This window comes from Meriones unguiculatus, chromosome 3 (genome assembly GCF_030254825.1).
Source record: "Meriones unguiculatus strain TT.TT164.6M chromosome 3, Bangor_MerUng_6.1, whole genome shotgun sequence".
NCBI classification, from domain to species: domain Eukaryota; kingdom Metazoa; phylum Chordata; class Mammalia; order Rodentia; family Muridae; genus Meriones; species Meriones unguiculatus.
In genome coordinates, this window is record NC_083351.1 from 89,386,987 (window position 1) to 89,409,008 (window position 22,022).

At 43.8% G+C, this 22,022-nt stretch overlaps 1 protein-coding gene across 27 annotated transcripts in view; it reads left to right on the top strand.

Moving 5' to 3' along the window:
• Positions 1–22,022, top strand: part of Aopep (aminopeptidase O (putative)) — a 293,944-nt gene that overhangs the window by 141,708 nt on the left and 130,214 nt on the right. For 26 of the 27 annotated variants that reach the window (XR_009590799.1, XR_009590807.1, XR_009590806.1 and 23 more), the window contains one exon: positions 19,595–19,784. The exons of the other annotated variant lie outside the window; for it this stretch is intronic. Coding sequence is in view for 13 of the 26 variants with exons in the window: in XM_060380323.1 (XP_060236306.1) it covers positions 19,595–19,784 (190 nt within the window). In the remaining 13 variants the exon portion in view is untranslated. The remainder of the gene's footprint in view (positions 1–19,594; positions 19,785–22,022) is intronic. 27 annotated transcript variants of the gene reach the window in all.

The following is a 22,022-nucleotide window of genomic DNA, read 5'->3' on the forward strand; positions in this document are numbered from 1 at the left end:
AACAGTAAAAGAAAGTAAGCTACTAAAGTACCATATTTATTTTTGACTAAGAGTCTCTCATAGTCTAAGGTGGCCTTAAGCTTTCTATGCAGCCAAAAGAAGGTGACTGATAACAAATATTTCCGTAACAACCAGTTATCAGTTAGGAATTTATCTAGATACAATGTTATGATTCTTTCACCAGGATAGATTCCAGCTGAGATTTTGAATATTTAAAAAGTCATATTGCAATAGAAAACATACATTTAAATTTGTTATTCTCTTGATATGAGAAAAAATTTACAGTTAGACAAAATCCTTGATATAAAGAGAAAAATGATGGACATGTTTACATAAAAAGAATGTTAGCTGCAAACTTGGTGTAATGGCACGTATGTGTCATCTTAGCACAGGTGGCTCCCGGGTTTAAGGCCAGCCTGAGCTACACAGTGAGATCCTGACTTAAAAGAAGAACTAATGTGGTATGGCAACATCAGCCTGTAACTCTAACACATGGGAGACCAAGGGAAGAAGATCAGGAATGTAAGGTCATCCTCAGTTACATAGCAAGATCAAGGCCAGGCTGGGCTGGGCCTCATGAGGTCCTGGGAGGGGGTGGGCAGAGACAGACAGACAGAGACAGATGCGAGCCTTTAGTCTCAGCACTAACAAGGCACAGGCAAAGGATCTGTCTGAGCTCCAGGGCAGCATGGTTTACATAGGGAGTTCCAGGCCAACCAGTGCTTCATGGTAAGACTCTGTCTCAAAAAGAATAATAATGAATTCAATTAAAAATAGTTCTATATTTGGCTAAGCATGGTTCAGTTGGTGGAGAGAGCTTGCCTTGATCCCAGTACCACATAAACTGGGTATGATGGCACATGTCTATAATCCCACACTCAGGGGGGTCAGAGTTCAAGGTGCTATTTGTCTGCATAGGAATCTCTAGGCCAGCTTAGACTACATGAGACCCTATCTCAAAAAAAGAAAGAAAGAAAGAAAGAAAGAAAGAAAGAAAGAAAGAAAGAAAGAAAGAAGGAAAGAGAAAGAAAGAGAAAGAAAAAGAAAGAAAGAAGAAAGAAAAGAAAAAAGAAAGAGAAAGAAACAAAGAGAGGGAGGGAGGAAGGTTGGGAGGGAGTTCTGTAGTATCTACTTTTTTTCTCTCTTACTATAATTAATATACTCGTAGCAGAAAGCAACTTAACAGGAAAAGGGTTTTGGCTCACAGTTCCAGGGGGTCCTTTGCTATAGCTGGAAGCCGTCAGCATCAGGAAGTTGAGGCAGCTGGTTATGTTGCATCTACAGTTAGGGAGAAGAGAGTAATGAGTACTTATGCTCAGCTCATGCCCTTCTTTTTATACAGGCTAGGATTCTAGCCTAGAGAATGGTGCTACCCAAAGTGGACAAGTCTTCCTACTTCCTCATCAAGACAGTTCCCCCACATGCACAGAGGCCCATCCTGGGTTGATTGTTTATCTCAAGTTGACTGCTGTTGTTGACCATTGCAACAATTAAAGCCAAATGGAAGAAGAAGCGAGATTTACATTTATAAAACATGGCAATAATATGGCTTTATTTTGTCAAATGTCATTCCACCAAATAAAAATACAATATAACTCGGAGCAAAGCAGTCGGTTAACCAAAGCTGGTGTTCTGACTTACTTTCCATGAGAGCAGACATTGGTTTAACTTTTCCCAGTTAGTTAATACTCATAAAGTTTTAATGCATATTTTTGGCTCAGTGTGTCCACAGTTAGGAACTCTATACATGAAAGTGGGGAGAAAAACCAGTGCCCCAGATTCTCAGGAGGTGTCTGTGAATAGGACCAAGACAGGCCCATCCTGAGGCATCTTGGGTAGAATTCTCTGCAGCCTTTAATAAGGCTAAAGTAAAACAAGTGTGGCAGAAGGTCTCAGACAGTGTCAGCCAAGGACAAAAGAGGCCAGGTCCACTGTGTGATGGTCTACACAGACCTGGAAACTGGTTTCTGGAAAGAATCACAGGAACTTGCCACAGTGGATACCATGGAGAGTGACCTGGCACCAGTGGAGAATGCTGTTCCTTCCATTGCTGATTTTCACATAGAGTTCCATTGCCACTTGAATGGTCATTAAATGGTGAAATTTAATAAGACGTAGGAGCCAGAACTCTAAACCTCACACTGTTTGAATTGCAACTTAACTATTACTAGTTAAATCAATATGTTAAGTTGAATTTAGTCCAGAGCAGAGTCTTGGTACTTTTTTTCACATGTTGCCTTTCCCCAGCAAGTGTGGAGATTCCTGTGTACTGTGGAACAGTGAGTGCAGTGCACAGTTCTTAGGCCGGGAGGGCTCAGAAGGGCCCATTGATCCCAGGGCAGGTGTTCCCTTGAGGAGCTCTGGCCTCAGGCCCTGTGGGTGGAGGCTGCTGCTGGCCACCAGAAATGGGTTCTCTATCCTCTCTGTAAAGTAAGTCTCCTGGATCAGAGAAGGTAGCCCTTGTGACAACTGGACTCTGTGACATCTAAGCCTTCAGACCTTTGAGCTTCCAGGAGCGTTGAATCAATAGTGATCCCCTCAGCTGATGGATAACACAATCTGGCTTCTTCTCATTGCAGAGGTCAACACAGCCACCCAGCATCCCATGGTACCTGACTAGGAGGGGTGCCAAGCAACTGTGTTTTCTCACCATCTCTGAGCCAGTTGGTCTCAGGATAGTAGCATTTTCTCCACCACTGATTGGCCCCTCTGCGCCTCCTCACATGACTAAAGTCTTTGTTGTTAGTAGATTTCAGTGCAAGCAAACTATGGTCTTAGGAATAGCATCTAATACCAGAAAAACTCTGAACCTTTTGGGGACATCTGTGTCATCAGTAACTTTTATTTCTGTCTTGACTGGTATGTGTAGTCAGTCCAAATGTCATCTATATTGGGCTGAGAGAGTATTTTGAATTCTGGATATGTCTCAGGTTCTGGAAACTGACTTTAAGGAAAATCATGTGGCTTTGAACTAAAGACACAGCTGAGTAATAGGAAAACAGGACAAGTAACTGTACTTTTCCACAGTAACTGTACATGGGCCATCCTGTCTGTCATCAGACCGCGGCAACCGTGACCCGTATAGAGCCCTTCGTATTGGAGACTATTGCAGTTCAGGTTCCTATTTCTAATTCATGCAAAAGTGAGTAAATAGTATGGAATGTCACATCATTTGCTTAGGTGAGAAACATCAAAATAATTTAGTAGATTGTGGACCCCGCATAATCAGTTACTTCTGTGTAGTTGATAGATATAGGACATCTTCCAACTTCTAGTGGGAAAAGTCCAAGGAAAGGAAGGAAGGAAGGAAGGAAAAAAAAGAGGGAGGGAAGGAGAGAGGAAGAAGGAAGGAAAGGAGGAAGGAAGAAGGAAGGAAGGAAGGAAGGAAGGAAGGAAGGAAGGAAGGAAGGAAGGAAGGAAGGAGAAAAGACAGATGAGTACCTCAGATTTCCAAGTTAATAAAGGACAGGAATCCTCTCTCTGTACCTCCCTGTTGGCCATCCCTCACAGTGTTCTGCTGGCTCCTGTCCTGCAGGACTGCCACTGCCCCTGAGTCCCTCAGGACCCTCCTAGCCCAGGGCTTCTGGACGTCAGTGTGTCTGAGAGCTGCCAAGTGGGGACTTGATGCCCTCCCTGTGGAGTCACTGTTGACTCTTTAGGACCCCTGCTGCTTCTCAGTGCCTCAAAGTTGTTGCTAGCAACAAGAAAAATAGGCCAACAAGTCAGCAATGAAAAACCTCACTTCTAGTAAAAAAAAAATAAAAAAAAATAAAAGCTCAAACTTCTAACTTGGCTTTATATCTATATATTCATTTATTGGGCAAGGAGAGAGAGAGAGAGAGAGAGAGAGAGAGAGAGAGAGAGAGAGAGAGAGTATGTAGGTCAGAGGACAACTTTGGGGCAGTTCAATCCTCTCCTACCATGTGGGTTCTAGGGATCAAACTCAGGTTACCAAGCTTGGCAACAAGAACCTTTATCTGTTGAGCCATCTTTCCAGCCTTACTCTTAGCTTCAAAAAGTGCTAAACTTGAATATTTCTGTGAGTCTTCTGAGGACCTTGCTAAACTGGTCCAACAGTTGGGAGCCAGAGGGCTGGGATTCTAGGACTGTGAGCACCTGTGAAATCACAGCTTCCCCTTGAGATGTGCTCAAGCACTCAGAAGACCCAGCTCACTTCTCTCCATTTCTGGCGCATACATACTTAGAGTTGGGTGCAGAAGCTGAGGATGACTCAGTGAATGGTGTTCAGAAGGTGGAAAGGATACTTCCAAGGCTGTCTACAACCTACTTTCTCCCGATACAGGTGGTAACAGGGTAAAGCACAGTGGCTGGTTATCCTCTCCCAACTAGCCCTCATCTAGGATTAGAGACATAGGAAGGTTCTGTGTCTAAAAGACAGGTAAGAAATGAGATTTTCTACACATGCAAAGCTTGCCCACAGAAAGCCATGGGGAGAACGGCATCTGAAGGGTGTGCAGACTCACGTGCACTCCTCCTACCCATTTATGGCAATTGGCTCAGATCAAGATACCAAGAAGATAAACTTCAACATAAAGTTGAAACCCAAGAAGATAAACTTTAAAATATCTAGACCTGTTTGCCTTCTCTTTGTTCAAAACACTTCTCTTTGCTGTACCTCTAGTTCAGTGTCCACAAACCCAGCTAAATTAGTTTCTCTAAAAGAAAGAAGGTGAAATAGGCTGATTGACTGACAGAAGTCTTAGCAAGGCACACATGGACCCAGTGGTATAGGAGAGTCTTGTGTGGCACTTGTGAGTCTTAAGACATTCCAAGCTTCCCGGCCAAGTGCTTGTAATTTTCATTTCAGAGAAGAAAACAGACCCCAAGAGGTTAAGACCCTTTCCTGAGGTTACACAGCCCACACCAGACTCACTAGTTCTTCAGTAATTGTGATATGTGTCTTCTAGGCCCTGGATATCATGTAAAGCAGTTTTCTTTTTTAATTAATTTATTTTTTATTAATTACAATTTATTCATTTTGTATCCCAGCTGTAGCCCACTCCCTTGTCCTCTCCCAATCTCACCCTCTCTCCCTCATCTCCTGCCATATCCCTCCCCCAGTCCAGTGATAGGGAAGGTCCTTCTCCCCTTCCATCTGACCCTAGCCTATCAGTTCTCATCAGGATTGGCTGCATTGTCTTCCTCTGTGGCCTGGTAAGGCTATACCCTCTTAGGGGTAAGTGATCAAAGAGCCAGCCACTGAGTTCCTGTCAGAGACAGCCCCTGTTCCCATTATTATGGAACTCAGTTGGACACTGAACTGCCATGGGCTACATCTGTGCAGGGGTCCTAGGTTATCTCCATGAATGGTCCTCAGAAAAGTCTCAGAAAAGACCCTGTGCCCATATTTTTTATTCTGTTGATCTCCTTGTGGAGCTCCTGTCCCCTCCAGGTCTTTCAATCTCCCTTTTCTTTCATAAGAGTCCCTGCACTCTGCCCAAAGTTTGGCTATGAGTCTCAGCATCTGCTTTAATACCCTGCTGGGTAGAGACCCTCTGTGATAGGCTCTTGTCCTGTGCCCTGTTTTCTCCTTTTTCCAATGTCTGTTCCGTTTGCCTTTCTGAATGAGAGTTGAACATCTTACCTAGGGTCCTCCTTCTTGCTTAGCTTCTTTAGATGTACAGATTTTAGTATGATTATCCTACATTATATGTCTAATATCTACTTATAAGTGAGTGTATACCATGTGTGTCTTTCTGCTTCTGGGATACCTCGCTCAGGATGATCTTTTCTATTCCCACCATTTGTTGAAACAGCTTTCTTTTTAATTAAAAACAGTTTAACTAGTTTCACAGGGGAAGCAAGTGTGTGTGTAGGTCAGAGGAGAGCTCTGTGGAGTTGGTTCTCTCCTTCCACCTTTATGTGCTCCAGAGCAAAGCTTGCTCGGTGAATGCCTTTACCCAGTGAGGCATCTCACTGGACCTTGTAATCATTTAAAAAAGTAAACCAAACCAACACAGCACAGGCAGCTTGTGTAGAAGCTGTGTTTTTTTGCAGGTAAAACTTTTTTGTGTATTTCATATTGTTAATTACATTTGGCCTGTCATGGTGGCACACACCTTCTAGCATTCAAGGAAGATCAAAACTTAAAGGTCAGCCTCAGCTATGTAATGAGTTTGAGGCTAGCCTGGAGTACATGAAATACTATCCCTGGACACCAATTTGTGTTTTGTAGTTAGGGGGTATAGCTCAGAAATGAAATGTTTTTTTAGCCTGCCCCAAACAAACAACCAAATAAACACAAACCAGTTTGATGTGGTTGGGCTTAAACTGGATTGAAAGTATCCTTTCAAGGAATGTCAATTTTTTATATCTCTGATTTATTTTCTTATTCATGTGAACCCCATTTGATCTCTGTTACTTGGCACTCGGATCTTTCTAGAATTTATAGAACTTTGGACAGAGTTGGAAGTCCGGATCAGCACGTCTGTCAACTGCCTGGCTAGTGTGGCTGCAGGGAGATATAGCCCAATGTGGTCACCACAGAGCTTCCCTATTTAGTGTTGCATGGTCTCTGGGCTGCTACAGACTCAGCTGATTGAAAATGAAGGGAAGTGCCTTGCCCAAATGTTGCTTTTGTTTTGAATTTAACAAATTAGTATGTTGACATTTGTCCCTGATGGGTTTCATTATTTGTTGAAAGGATCTGGGGGAGCTGACAGCATGAATGGTGTGTCCTGCAGACTTCTGAGAATTGATAAAAGCATCTTTGTCTATTGCACAAAAGCACAACAGATATCTTCTTGATGGACATGCTATAGGGGGTAGCTTGTGTCGCTGCAGAATAAAGCAAATCATGAAAATTCTCTCTGCTGTTGTGATACTTTTGTACCGTTTTGATTTCTCCTTTCATTTCTCATTGTAGTCATCTCTGTGCAAATGGAGGGCAATGATTATTTTTTTTAGTAAGTTAAAACCTTGGGTTTCTTTGTGCTGTGTGTATATATAATCTAAGACAAGTGACTTCAAAACACTGTAAACTCAGTTGTGTGGGAATTGCCTTAATGACTATCCCATATCTCCAAATCTCCAGGAGGGCATTCGGAGTAGCCTTCACGTGGGCATGAAACTAGGAGTTGCATACAGAAGAAGAAAAGTAAAAGTTTAGATTTAATCAAAACAGTGAAAATTCCTGTTCTGTCATTCCTGTAGTTAGATTTGGAGGGACAGACTATAATTCACATGTCCTTTCCCTCTGCACGTTATTGAGCCCTTTTCAGAAAGTTGCTCACATCACATATATGGTCTAACTGTATTAAAACACACATAAAACATACTCTGGAAAACACATGTACACACACACACAGGATTTCCAGTAAGAACTGTGATGGAAAGCTATAAATAATGGGATCTATCAGCAATCAGATAATACTAACCACCCTAACAGCTGCTAACCTAGAATACAACAGTCAGACACAGAGAGGATCCATCCATCACCCTTGTCATGTTGGCAGGGAGGGGGAGGCATTACAGGTTCTGCTGAGGTCAGGAGGGAGCAAAAGAGAATGCTAAAGGAGATGGAGTTAAAGCCGAAGACAGCCTGGCCTTTGCGCTGTGAGAATCTAGGAACTGAGTTAAGAAGGTGAGTCATTTAGTAAGTGAGGAACTTTTCTATTGAGCATCTCTCCTCCTAGACTGTGATCTCCAGACCAGAATCCATGTCCATTTTCATTGTTCTGTAGCCTGTGTCCCTAATGCAGGCCTGACAGGGTACTACCAGTAAATATTTCTAGAAAGAATGAATGGTTTATTATCACTGTCCACCCTTTGCCCTAATTGTCTCACTCTGACTTGGACCCAGAATACATATTCCAGAATGCAATCAGTTTGTGAACTAAGGCAGAGATGGGTTCTTATGTGTGCTACCTGTGGTATTAGAAGGAAGAAATGCCCTTCATCAGCTGCTAGCATACTGTAACCAAGCCCAGTCCTTTACACTTTCTAAATCTCTTTTTTTCTCACCTAAAGGGGAAACAGACTACAGCTCTCACAAAGCTATTGAAGTTTGATGACATAGAGAGAAATGGGAGGGGCCTTTAGAAATTGAAAGGGCATCACTGTTGACTGTATTAATTGAAGGGTTACCCTTCTTGCCATTGGAAAATTAATTTCTTGAGGAAAATACAGGCAGCTTTATACATGACACAACAGGACCATCATGTCCCCTTATTGGTGTGTAACCTGGTGGTGGTGGTGGTGGTTGGGGTGGTGGTGTGTGTGTGTGTGTGTGTCTTTATGTTTTACAGACAGCATTCCTCTGTGATGTCTGTTTCTCAAGTGTCCTTCTGGGTCCTTGGAAAGAGAAGAAAAATCAAGCAACAATTGGATCCAGTGGTTGCCCCTGGTACAGGTGGAGATACTGCTGTTCAGCTTCTGACTCCAGCAAGAACAAGCTGTTCAAATGTTTATGTTGTCTGTGGAAGAGACAACATGCCTAGTTTTCCACAGCTTATACATGTACATGTATACAGATAGGCACATGTGCACAGAGACGTGCACACATACATACACATGTACACACACATACACACACACATATATGCATGCACGTGTCCATATTCACTCCATACAGAAACACACGCACATGCCCACATGCACACTGCAACTTTCACTGAGCTACCTCACAAGCAGGGTGGCCATTCTGTAGATGCCACCTCTCCCTCTGCAGATGGGAACTGGGCACTGTGTCCTCTGAGTCACCAACCAAGAAACAAGCAGTTAACTTTCTGGAGATTGGATGGGCACCTGGGAAATGTGGAGGCAAGGGTTTCTCTCAGTCTGTTCTGAGCCTCAGATTTGGACCTCCAAGTTTCTTTTTAGCTCTGAGAGTCTTTAAACTTTGAGTCTCTTCATTTTAATTTGTGGAATTAATTTTCTGCACTTTTCCTGTGAGCAGAAGTGTATGACACCAGTCTGTCTCTGATGACTGCCAAAGTAGAGATTTCTTAGTGGAAAGTCTGCTTCCTTCTCAAGTTGCTTGACACAGCAGAAGTTTCAGGAGAACAGAGAAGCCCAGTGTTCCCTTCTAGAGTCTTTGACGTCATTTGCCTGTGGGTGGGTTACAGTCCACCACCATGTCTCCAGCCACCCTGAATTTTATTATGTGGCTTTCGACAAACCATAATGTGGCTGACCACTGAAAGAAGCCATTTAGCCTGGGGCTCCGGTGCAAAGCTGTGGCACAGAGAGATTTGGGCCAGTCTCCAGCCACTCCAGAGTTGCATTCTGCTGGGTGAAGTTGCCATGCTCTCCTCTAGGCCTCTGGCCATTAAATGTGGAATGACCTCTTTACACTATCTTACAGGGGACTTGAGGGATCAATGCTAAACACTGATTTGAAAGCAGTTACCAACCTAAGAGAAAGTAAGGGGTAAGGAAAAGACAAGACACTATGCTCCCAAGCTCTGCAGTGGGCATTTAACTTTGATTCTTTCATTTAGCTGAGATGTAAAATCATCACATACAAAACAGTACGATGGGTTTGAGGCCATGGAGAGTTCAGAGCTTTCTGAGAATACAGAGGCCAACAGAGGCAGGCAGGGAAAGCTAGTCCTGCTGGAAGTGCCCAACAAGCTAAGTTACCCAAACAGAGTTTAAAATTCTAGTTGCAGCACATATGTTCAAGGAATTGGAAATACATTTATCTACACAAATATTTGGCTCTTTGGGTGCTTTCAAATATCAGAGTTCAGCTGAGGGATCTCAAACTTAGCTGCTGCTCTGGAGATATTAATCTTACTCTAACCTTTTCCTTTGTCCATTTAAATTATTTTCACCATCTCTCCTCATCCATTTTTAGGAATTAGTCTTCAATGCAGAGGAGGCAGTAAATTTGGAACAATGATTTAAGTTGCCAAAATAATCAGCTTACTGCATGACATTCTGGTCTAGAAACACAGTCAGCCTGGTCTTGGCTGCTCTGAGGCTTCCAAGGCCTCATGACGTGAATAGCTCACTTGGTGAGGCACGTGAGTGGAAATCATGCCACAGAGAGTTGTGACTCAGGTCTGTTCTCAGAAGAACTGAGGTAATGACTATTAATATTTTACTTCATACATTACAGTGTTTGCAGAAGCATGCTGTACTTAAGGTTGCCAGCGTTGCCTCTCCACCATTGCCCACTGTTTCTTCACACAAGGCTTTTTTCACAGATGTTTTAACCTCTAGGTGACTTTTCAGAGCCTTAGAGTAAATGAATGAAAAACAAGAGGAAAAGACAATCGGGCGGCCTGTTACTGTTACAGAACTGTGACAACATTGTAGAAAATGATGGCGGGTGTCTTCTCTTCCTATTTATTATTTTTCTTTCTTTCACATTGAACCAGTGGCTACAATTTCCCTTAAGAGCACCTTAACAGCAGGAAAAAAAAAAAAGCCCAGGTCTTACCAAGTCTTAGTAAACCTGCTTTTGAGACAGGGTGTGGCATCAGTCTCTGGTATCTATGGTGTGGCTAAAGAGGTGTCAGACCTGTCTTCTGCCTCATATCTCCATCAGCTTCTAGCTGTGACTGAGTCACCAGTTTGTTGTGACTGTTGGTTGGCTCTGATCCAACCAGGTCCTGTCATGGTGTTGTGCTTGCTTAAAGAGCCTAATGAACTGGTTTTCTGATGGGCACTGTGCCACAGCACCAGGAGCCTTCAGAACCAAGTGTTATTTTCAGTACTGTTTTTACTGTTGCTGTCAGATTGTGTCTGTTCCAATGAATCCTACTCGGAGTTTCAATAGAAATAAGTGACTTAGGTACGGGGTCACCATGCTGTGTAGCCACTGCTTGGGCCCACTCCTTAAACTAGTAACTTAGAACGAGCTTTCCGTTGCTCCTTCTCATCCTCTCTGTTTGGAAGCAGAGCATCCTGGCCAGGCATGGTTAATTTCAGAGATAAGAGATGTAGGGTAGATGACATAGCTGCCACCATTTCAATCTTTTGAAGCATCATGGCAGGAAAACATTGCTGATAAGAGTAACATTGACTACCTTAGTGCTATTTCCATCCATGTTGTCACTACCTCGCTCAGATTTCTCAGAGAAGCTGTTGGTTCCATATCGCAGCTAAATGATGTCATTTCAGTTGGAGAATGGGAAGAGTGTGTTATTGCTGCACGTTTTTATTGTCTGAAAGGAAATGAAACAACCAGGGCAGTATGAGAGCACAAGTGTCTTGACGCCATGAGGTACTGTACATTTGCAAAACAAGCGTGATCTGTAGCAAAGAAAAAATCAGCCCAAGATTCCAGAGTATGCCTCTGTGTATGTGTATGTGTGTATGCTTGTGTGTGTGTGTGCATATCTGGATCTGGTCCTCTGTTGAGTGCATTGAACTAGAAGGCTTTGGCTGCTGGGTAAGCTACCCTCTCTTCAATCTCATTCTATTGACGTTTTAGTGGACTGTCTCTTTCTGAAAGAAACTTTCTTTTTTTAAAAGCTATTATTATTCTCTTTAAAAATGGATGGCTATTTATGAGACAGAACGCTACCCTGAGCTGCTATAGCCAGCCCTGTAGGCTTCCATTTACCTTACCAATTTACCTGCCATTTAGAGTAAAAGTGCCCAAGACTTGTCTTTCCTATGCTGCCTGTCAACTAGAACCCAAAAGAAGTGGGTCTTGGTTAACAGGAAGGAGCTGTGGGCTTCGTAGGGAATGTTTGCTTTCTCATTGAAAAAGCCTGACCATGAAATGGTGGCTGGAGCTGTGGTATACAGGTTGTGACCGTGACGTGCCAAGTGTAAAGGTAACAGTGGGAAGATATAAAGCCTAGAGCTCTGACTGTGCTGGTGAGTCACTGAACCAGAAGTCTCCGTCCCTTGTAGTGAACTGCCTTGTGCTACAAGGCAGTCTCAGTGTGTCTTCTGTTGCTATAGCTGAACACAAATGGAATTGAATATAGTTACGACTTGAGAGAAGGAATTGTTTAGAAGGAAGGGGTTCTATGGGCATCATTCACATGTTGACCATGGAAAACATGCCTAAAGGAGGAGAATCATGGGAGCCATTCAGAGAAATGAATGAGCTACAGCTAGTGCCTCATCGAAAAAGTGGGGCTCCTAAGGGAAAAGGTCAGCTTAGAAGCATGAGGTTCTGAATATAAAACTTGTATTTATTTTGTTTCTGGGAAGGTTTATTGCCCTTTAAAGGTTGGATGCTTTGAGAATGACCATCTGCCTTTCACTTTCTAGGACCACCCTGAAGAGCATTGGGCATTTGCTTGGTCTCCTTGAGCTGTATTTGGTCTGTCTATTGAGTCTGCCATCTGAAGTCAGGGGGCTTAGCTACTGCTCTTAAAGCTGCTTTATTTATGAATCTTCCAAAGTCAGGTGATCCCTCATACCTAACAGCCTCCTTGATAGAAATGACCCTTTCCAAAATCAAGAGCTGTTCACTTTGCACACTGAGATTTCTGATAACTCCAGCAGGCTAATCCTTTTAACAAACGTGGTGATGTACACTGTGGCAGCTGAATAGTTCTTTATAAGCAACAGAGAACAATCCATGAATTCATTCATTTAATTCATGATTTTTTTTCTGTTTACACTTTAAACAAACATGTCAGTTGTTTGCTTAGCTAACAAGCTCTGCCTTCATTATAAGCCATTAGTGGCTAGTAATCATTGAAGCTGTGTTTGGATTTTAGAAACACAATAAGCCTAATTAATTCCACCCTCAGAAATTTCAACTTGCAGTACCTGATGCAGTCTACATTGAAATGTGTCTTTGCCTTCTCTGTGAAGCATTTGTGAGTTTTCTCTTGGTTCATAAACTAAGGTGAAAGAACTTATGAAAACTAAGAAGCCAGCAAAATGCCCACAAAAGTTGAGGTGGCAAGCTTAAACTTGTGCCAGAGGAGTGACCTCCAAGAGACTTGAGTCTCCACTTTCAGTGAAGAGGTGAATGGGAGAAGTGTTGCTCTTTAACTTTACTTATATATTAAAAGTATGTGTATCCAGCAGGGAATATGGACCATCTCTGCATGTGCCCTGTGCAATGCTTAAATCAGGTGGAACATTCAGATAAAAGCACCATATTCTTTCAATGACCATCACCATCATCATCTCCATCATCAACACTGCCACCAACTCTCAAATGTCAAGGGACTTGAGAACATCTTCTTCCTTTGTCTTTTTGTGAGTTTCATTTCTGCCAAATTCAGAACTGGTGTCATGCCTCATCAGTAGTTTCCTGCTTCCTGACAGTGTTACTCTCTGGCAAAGGAAAACTTCCTTTTTACTTCAGCATCTTGCTTCCAGAACTGTCAATGTTTCTATTGTATTCAGGCTTATTGCTATACAGACTGGCCTTTTGTATCAAATATGCCTTTGCAAATCCCTACAGGTCACCTAGGTGCACTTCACACTGAATTTTGGGTCCTCAGAGTCTCAGAGCCTACTGCATGGCTGTAGGCCTACTACTTTGTGGGAATTCCCCCTACCCTCTTTTTCTAGATGGAGATCATAGAAAGGCTTGACTTGTGGACCAAGTGAGTGCATTTCAAAGGGAACCATAATTAAACAGTTCTTGTTGAAGGTGGTTGCAAGCTGTCCAGGCTTGTCTCTTCATGAAGCAGTTTCCAGGCTTTCATGAAAACCACAAATGATAGACTCTTGTATATAGTGTATTTACAGTTCTTGGTCCACCATTGTATTGTTCTTCCAGGACAAAGCAAAATGCATCACTGTATTAAATGAAGACATGTCCTGTGTCATGGTGGAGGCTCATTTGATTAGTTCTATAGGAACAAGCATCTTCACTCCCAGTGAAAGGTGAGGGAGTGGAGAATCCTATTCTTCTGTGTGTAGCAGTGGGTATTAATTAAAAGTACTTACCAGCAACATTCTCCAGACCCTGCAGAAAACATACAGCTTTCAGTACCAGTGCAATTAAAGCCAGTTCAAAACACACATTGCAATACAGTCAATATTTTTTTTTCCCTATGGTGTGTTTGGATGTGTCTCTGAAATACCAGAAACAGTTGCCTGTATGTCAATAACGTAAAAAAAGAAAGAAGGAAAGAAAGAAAGAGAAGAAAGAAAAGGTGTTTATCTGTTTTCAACCAGAGGTCACTAAGGCAGCTCATGTTCTTCAGGAAATTTGGAAATTCAATCAAGTACTGATTTTTACCTTGATTCTTTAACATTAAAACACAAAATACTCATAGACAGTTTCACTGAAGTTTTAGAAGAGCAAAGACACTCATTACCAACACTTGTCCACTTCTCAAGGAAGGACAGTCTCAGCAAGGTGTTGGCAGCTCCCCATATTTGAATCTTACCTCTATCTGGGTACTTAGCTTGGAAGGTTAATACTAGGCCATGGTCTGTGTGTGTGTAGTATTGGAACAGGCTTTAGAGCCTGTCTCCATCTCCCATAAGCACTCACCACAATCCCTGATGGGACCTAGGTGAGAGACATTTACCCTTCTAAGCCAAGCTGCTTCTCCCAAAGTAACCTAAATGTCAAACCGAAAATTAAGGCTCTCTAATACTTGGCCTGATGGGGTTTTTATTTGTTTGGTGAGATTGCTGTGATTTGGGTTTGGGTTTGTTTGTTTGTTTGTTTGTTTTAGATGGGGTCTTAATATATGAATATGTGTAACCAGGGGTGGCCTTGAACCTTGAGATGATTCTTCTGCCACAGCATCTCAAGTGCTGGGGTTCAAGGTATATGTTACTATGTTAGTTAGTCAGGGTTCCCTAGAGAAGAGAACTCGAGTTGTGTGCTAGTAAGTTTTTATAAATTTCACATAAACCTATACATACCTGGGAGACAGACTCTCAACTCAGAAATTGCTTCCATCAGATTGGCTGCTTGTCTACAAGGCATTCTCTTGATTACTAATTGATAGTGGAGGGCATAGCTGGGCTGTGTGGGAAAGGCAAGCTGAGCAAGCCAGTAAACAATGTTCTTCCGTAGTTTCTGCTTCTGTTCCCACTGCCAGGTTCCTGCCCTAGGATGGACTATAATGCAGAAGTCGAAGCAAACATAAACCCTTCCTTAGGAAGTCAGTTTTGAATAGTGTTTTAGCACAGCAAAGAGAAGCTCACCACCACCATCACAGCCACCATGCCTGGCTGGCCTACTATGCTTAAAATACGGTGGCCTTCCCTCAGGTGTCTGCTTCCCAGTTTGCCTCTGCTACTTCCTTACTCTCCTGCTACTTCTTTCATCTTAGTAGACTTGCTCCTGTTTTCTGTTCTTGCTGCCTCCACATTCATCTCCTCCTCCACATCCTTGTTTTTCCTGTTCAATTTCTTATTTTCTTTATCTACTTCCTCCCTCTACTTCCTCTCCTCAATTTGTTTTTTTCCTCTTCCATTTCCTGATCCCTGGTCCTCCATTTACACAGTACCCTCATTTTGCTATCTTTGGCTTCAATGTAGTACATTTACTTTATGATTGTTCCATTCCAATCCAAGAGTATCAGTCTGTAGTTGAAATAGATGTGTGACTCTTCCAGGGCCTTTGGAGCCACACACTAGAGTCTGACCTCACCTGTTTCTCTAAGAGCCCCTTTAGATAAACACAGGGTATCAGCTGTGAAATAGTGTCTCTCCCTCTACTCTGCTCTCTTTCTTTCCTTCTTACTGGGAAAAGACTAGAGCATTGCTGAGCCAAAGGCCTATTTTATCAATCCAGTTCTGGCTATGATGTAGCCATAGAAAACAGAGATCCTAAGACATGGATGGTGCCTTCATTTCCATGACTCTGCTGACAGAACACTGAGAAGTCCGGGGTCCTCACACCAGGTGCTTAAGCAGCAGCTATGGCTGAGCCCAGGGAATCTGGGCAGAGTGTTTCAGACTGAGACTGAGTCAAGAGACTGGGTTGAGCTACATTGCCTGCCAGCTGTGGGCTAGTGACCTTACTTGCCAACCTGGAGAGAGGAGTCTGTGTGCCATATTTTCACCATCTATAAACTAAGATGATAAATGTCTTTGCTAAGGTTGGGATAGAGCAAGTGAAGGAAAAGCTCAGTGTAAAGCAAACGTGCCAGGAATGTGTGTCCTCAGGAAAGGAGAGCAGGAGGACATGCTGGCATAAGGACAGCACAGCTTGGTTAGATCACTGTGGGAAAGCCCAGCAGGGTAGTCATATGGGTAATCTCAGTGCTAGGGAGGCAGAGACAAGAGGATCCCTGGAGCCTAGAGAATCAGTTAATGAGCCTCACACCAATGAGGGGCCTTCTCTTTGAAAACAAGGTGGACAGCTCCAGAGGAACACCCAGTGTTACCTCTGACTCACACTCATGCACACTTTACAGCTCTGGAGCAGTTCATAGTTATTCTGTTAGTGTCGTTTTGGCAGTTTGAGCCAAAACTCATCTGGATAAATGAGTGACTAGATACTATTATTCATTTCAAAGAAAATTATACTAGGCTGGTGAGATTTAAGCAAGTAAAAAGCATTTGCTGATAAACCTAACAATCTGAATTTACTCTCCCAGACCCACATGATGGCAGGAGAAGGCCTGATTCTACAAGCTGGTAAACTGTCCTCTGACCTCCACACGTGCACCACGACATACGCGCACACACAGACGCACATGAAAGGGGGTGGGACAGCAACTAACAGACTTTTCTGCTAAACTTAGGTCCTCTGAAACACTGGATGTAGCAACTTTCAGAATTCTGTCCTCTTGAGGTCCCTCCCAGTCTCTTAACCCAAACTAGCTCTCCACAGCACCCCCTTAGGGACCATCGCCGCAGTGAGTGCCAGAAGGCGAAAATGGCTGTTCCCTTTGAGTAGTTGTAGAGGCAGGGAAGAGGACTCTGCCAGCCCTTCCAGTTCATGCTTTGTGGCCTTGGAGGTATCAGATTCATTCCTTACTTTAGATCACAGTCAACAGAGAGAGACAAAAGACACTCCAGTGGCTGGAGCTGATGGTAAACTCAGTGGCTGGTATCAGCAGCCATTACTTTGCAGTTTATGGAGAAAAGAGGAAGCAGGTGGAAACAGGACAGGAGGTATGGGGAATGCCTCCTCTTGAGATCACCCCACTCCAGCCTCCAATGCCTAGAGCCATGTCAGCATGCTATTAAACCAGACAAGGGAAGGATGCTTTTATGCAAGTGACTTTTATGCAAGTGATCTTTGGAACTATCTGGGTGGCTGGCAAAGGGAAAGCTCCTTTCTCCTTCCAGGTTCTCTCTTCCTCTCAAACATATGGATGGCAGGTTTTATTTGTTGTTGAAATTTAGAAAAATGTGAAGTCCACAAAAGTTCGAGCTTGATAAATATGAATACATGACACTTCTGCAGAAGTACATTTGCCCCACCTCCATCTCTCTCATCTCCGCCCTCCCTCAACATCCAGGATTGGCTGCAGCCTGGGGAAGAGGTGGCAGCTCCCATCTCCCTTTTTGTCCACTCAGCCTGCTGTGACCTGGTACTGAGGCTTGCAGCCTTTGGTCTGAGCTGCTAAATGCTCTCTCTCTTCTAAGCAGTAAGATAGACTGTGCTGATCAGGCCTCCCTGGGGAAAAAAAAGCAGAAATAAATCAAACACCAGTTCCTACTTAAGATCTGATGAAATTCTTCATTTCCTCTCCAAATTGAATTCCTCCTGCAGGAAGGGAGCCACTCCTGGGAGTCACAAAGGCCTCTTTCCTTCTCTGCTGGAGGCATGTTTTAAATTAATGGATGAAACAACACTCTAATCTGGCTGGGTAGGTTGCATTAAAGTGCAGTAGAGAGAGAGTTTTCAGGCTGGGCTTGATACTTTGAGTGTCATGGGGCAAGCGTCAGGCATCTAGTACTCTTGGCCTCTGTGCAGAAGTGGTCTCTACCACGCTGGTGGTGGTCTCCTGAAAAGGTGACAGGGTAGATGTACTGAGGCTGTGAACATTCTAGGCCTGCCTCTCTGCAGTGGGCCTTGCCTGGGCCTCTGTGGGAAGAGAGGGCCCAAGCACGTCCAGGCCTCCTACAAGTCCACTCATACACTTTTGAACCTTGTAGCTTGAGCCAGGGTCAGCCATCTGGTCTCTGCCCACGTGGCCATGGCTGTCACACTGGCCACTGGCCCCTTTCCAGGCAGGCTCATCTTGGAGCCTGTTTGGACAGTCTGAAGTTACTCTGTTTTGTTCTAGCTAAGGGGTACACTGCTGCCAGCAGGATGTCTGGAATGTTGTGGCTTTTCATGTAGCATCACACTTGGCAGAGAATGCCAGGTTGTGCTGTTTGTCTTTCTTGGTAAGGTGAAGAGAAGGTTGGCCCCTGTGCTGGGAGGTTCCCTGCATGCCTTCCTTCTTACATTTCTGTCTGAGCTCCTAATCTGCCCAACTCTTGGTGCCTGTTGCACTGCACCCCTTTGTCCTCAATGTCTCAACCCTGCTTTTAATATGTGGGGTTTCTGTGGGCTTTCTGGAAAGCCTGGCAGATGCTTTTTTCATTTGTGTGCCTGCCCTACTATTAGTTCACATGAAAGCTGTCTATTTTGGCAGTCTTGACTCCCGAGACTGTAGTTTAGCTCTCTGAGCTGAATGGGTGATATTGTGCAAGGGAAATATAGATGGGGTTTTTCTCTAATGGTAACTGTGGGGGTGGACCAAAAAATCTACATGCTGATGTCTTGGCTTGTACAGAACTGACATGATGGCAAACAAATGGCTTTTGAAAGAAGAAACTGGTATGTATAGTCCCTTACTTTGGGAGTTCTCAGAGCTCGCTTGCTTTAATTGATAGGTTTGTTTTTTTAAAGAAGAAATTCTTCATTAGGAAGAACATAAACAAATTCTAGATAAACACTAAGTGCCAAAGGTGTAAGCAAAGCAAAGATTCTACTTGTCTCTCCTTTCTGACACCCACTTCCTTCCACTTCATCTATGCAGTTTTAATCATGGCATTTGGAGTTACAGAAGAAGCTATGGAAAATGAAATTAGACAACTCCCCATCTGGTGCCAGCCCTGGGGCCACTTGCACCCCTGGGAGGGTTAGCACCCACCTTCATTTTCATGGTTCTCTGGTCACATGAGTCTGTAAGGGCCTGCAGCTTGCATGGACAGTCTTTGTTTTATAGACACAGGGCTCTTGTATGGGCTGCTCGGGAGTCTCCCTCTCAGGGCACCTGTTTGGTTGTTAATGCCACAGTCAGCTCTAGTGTGAAATGGAAGATTTTGTATTGTATTCTTTTTGGCTTTTCCTGGCCTTCCACATGACTTCCTGATTTGCCTGTGAGCCGCTAGGATTTTTTGACTGAACAATCTTCTTTGATCACTCTCTTGACAGCATGGACTTCACATTCTCACACCTGTCCTTCGTTTATAGTCCAGATTTCATAGTAAATCTTTCCATTGCCTTGTAATTTTTTTCAGGATAAAACTTGGTGCAGGTTACTTATTACAGGTAATAACAGCTTGATGACGAGCATAACTGCTGGCAGAAAAGCAACCTGAACAGCTGCCAGAAACGTAAACTGCCACTTGATTTAGGTCTAAAAGCATCGCAGCCACATCTATCCATCATGATCTGGCATGTACACAGTAATAACAGACTTTGTGGGCTAAGAAAGCCGCCCCACTGAGTAGCCACAAGGGTGTGTGCTAACAGGACTCCACATGTTTTCTCTCCCACTGCCTGCAGCCCACACATCATCTTCCTCTCTCAGAGCACCTTAACAAGCATGAGCCATCTCTGTGGGACCCGTCTTTGTCATGAAATTGCTCATGCCTGGTTTGGCCTAGTCATCGGGGCCCGAGACTGGACAGAGGAGTGGCTCAGTGAAGGGTTCGCCACTCACTTGGAAGAAATATTTTGGGCTGAAGCTCAGCAGGTGAGTTCAAAGAATTCCTCTACCCAGAATCAAGTTCTGTTCTCATCGTTTGTTCATTCATTCATTCATTCATTCATTTGTTCATTCAATAGGTATATGTTGAGTGCACTAAGTACTGTGTTTGCTGGGTAAATTACTGTAAAAAGACGATTCCCTTCAAGTACACAATCTAGAGATGGGGGAACAGATAAACAAAAGAAACAGCAATGTGCTAAGTATATGAGGAGAGGTGAGCCCCACACACAGTGGAGGGAAGCTATTTTGTCCATGGAGTCAGAGAAGACTGCTGTTATGGACATATTGAGCAAAGGCATGAAGAAGGTCAGGCTCCTACACAGCATAATACCCATGTGTTAAACATTAGCTGCGGGTACTGTTTTGTCTTGAGACAGGGTCTTTCTCTGCAGCCCCAACTGGCCTGGATCTCAGTGTATAGATCAGGCTGGGCTTGAGCTTGTGGGAGTACTCTTTCCTACCTGTGAGCTCTTTAAATAATCAGATTCTAATATTAAGCAGCACTGGGCGTGACTTATACCTGGAATCTCAGCACTTGTGAGGCTGAGGCAGGAAGATGGACAAGACTTGGAAGCCAGCTCAGTCTTCGTAAGTTCCAGATCAGCCAGGGCTAGATAACAAGACCTGACTCAACCTCCTTCCCTAAAAAGAGAATGAAAATCAGGAGTGATCGCTCTGGAGGAAAGCCAAGGCATCTGATGTTGTGGATTAGGTGGAGTGACAACTGGGCTCTGCCCCCAACAGTCAGGAGTCATGTTTTAAGGGAAGTTCAGTGTGGCTGGAATTGTAGGGAAGTCAGTATCTCTGGATTCTCACGTGATGCTCACTAATTCAGAAGAGATGCTATAAACCAGGTGCGGTGGCTCACACTTGAATTTAGTGTGTGGACGCTTGAGTAAGAGTATTGCCACATCGTTGAAGGCACCCTGGGCTATGTAGCGAGCTCCAGGCCGGCCTCAGCTTGACTGATACTCTGTCGGAAAACACAAAAAGAATTTTTTTTCCAAGTGTACAAATCAAGGGCTGAGAATGTAGCACAGTGGTCATTCATCTGTTTATCCTATAGGCTTTAGGTTGAAGCTAAAGCCTATAGGTTCTTGAACCTGAGGTTCAAGAGCTAAGAATGTTTACTCAGTGGTCATGCCTCTGCTTAGCCTACAGGCTTGGGTTCAACCCTTTAGGATGAAAAGCACCAATCAAACATCATCTCACTGCCTCCGCTTTAACCTTGACCACTAGTTCTCCTGAGCATGTGACTGCAGAACTATTTCCTACCTTCTCTCTACTTTCTGATCCTCGGGCCACTTCTTTTCTGCCTGGTCTCCACTCTTGCCATCCTGGGATTCTTGGCTTTTTTTCTAAAACTCTCAAGTTTGTTTGTACTTTTTGATTTTATTCAAGAACATTATGCCTGGTGAAATCTTTGTGTTTCAGTGGCCAGCTTGGGGTCCCATCTCTGAAGCCCACACTCCACTGTACAGCTCTCCTGGGCTCTGAAGTCCTGTTGCTTCTGCTGTGTGTTTTCCTCCCTTACTACAGAGACAGTGTCCTCACACAGTGATGCTATGGTTCACTTGTCCTCTTGTCCTCTGCCCACAGGGAACCAGCAGGTACCAGTCTGTGTACCCTGTTCCAGGGCTACCCAATTGATTAGCAGAGAGGCTAGACTCTGAGCTGAAGAATGCTGAGCTTCAGCTCTCAGGTTCACTAGCTTCCTGAATACGGGCAGGCTACATAGCTTCCTTGGACCTTCCTTGGACCTTGTACCCGTTGGGGAAATAGGTGTGAAAAGACTCAGGTTCACAAGGTGGATGCAAAAATGTGTGAATGAGCTGAACACATCCTAGACTCATGGAAGCCTATTCTCTTCTACCCTGTCCCCACTGGCATTCTGCAAAAGGTGAATATCAGTCTGCCCTATCTTCATCACTCCTCTGGCTAGTTCGCATCTAAGACATGCACACTGTCAACTCCTGAGTTCATTTCAGCCACCCCATAGTGTCTCTAACTTCATTTTAAAAAAAAGAAATGCCTCTTTTACCACATGCCCTACCTGTGTTTGGTTCCTGCCTCTGTCCTGAGCATGTCCCCACTACATGTTTAACATGTGGGACCAAAAGGAGACAGCTAAGAGAAGCATTCCATGGAAGGAGAGAGAGAAAGACCAAAATAAAGAGCAAAGGTACTATACATTCAGAAGTGGGAGAGGCCAGAAAGCATTGT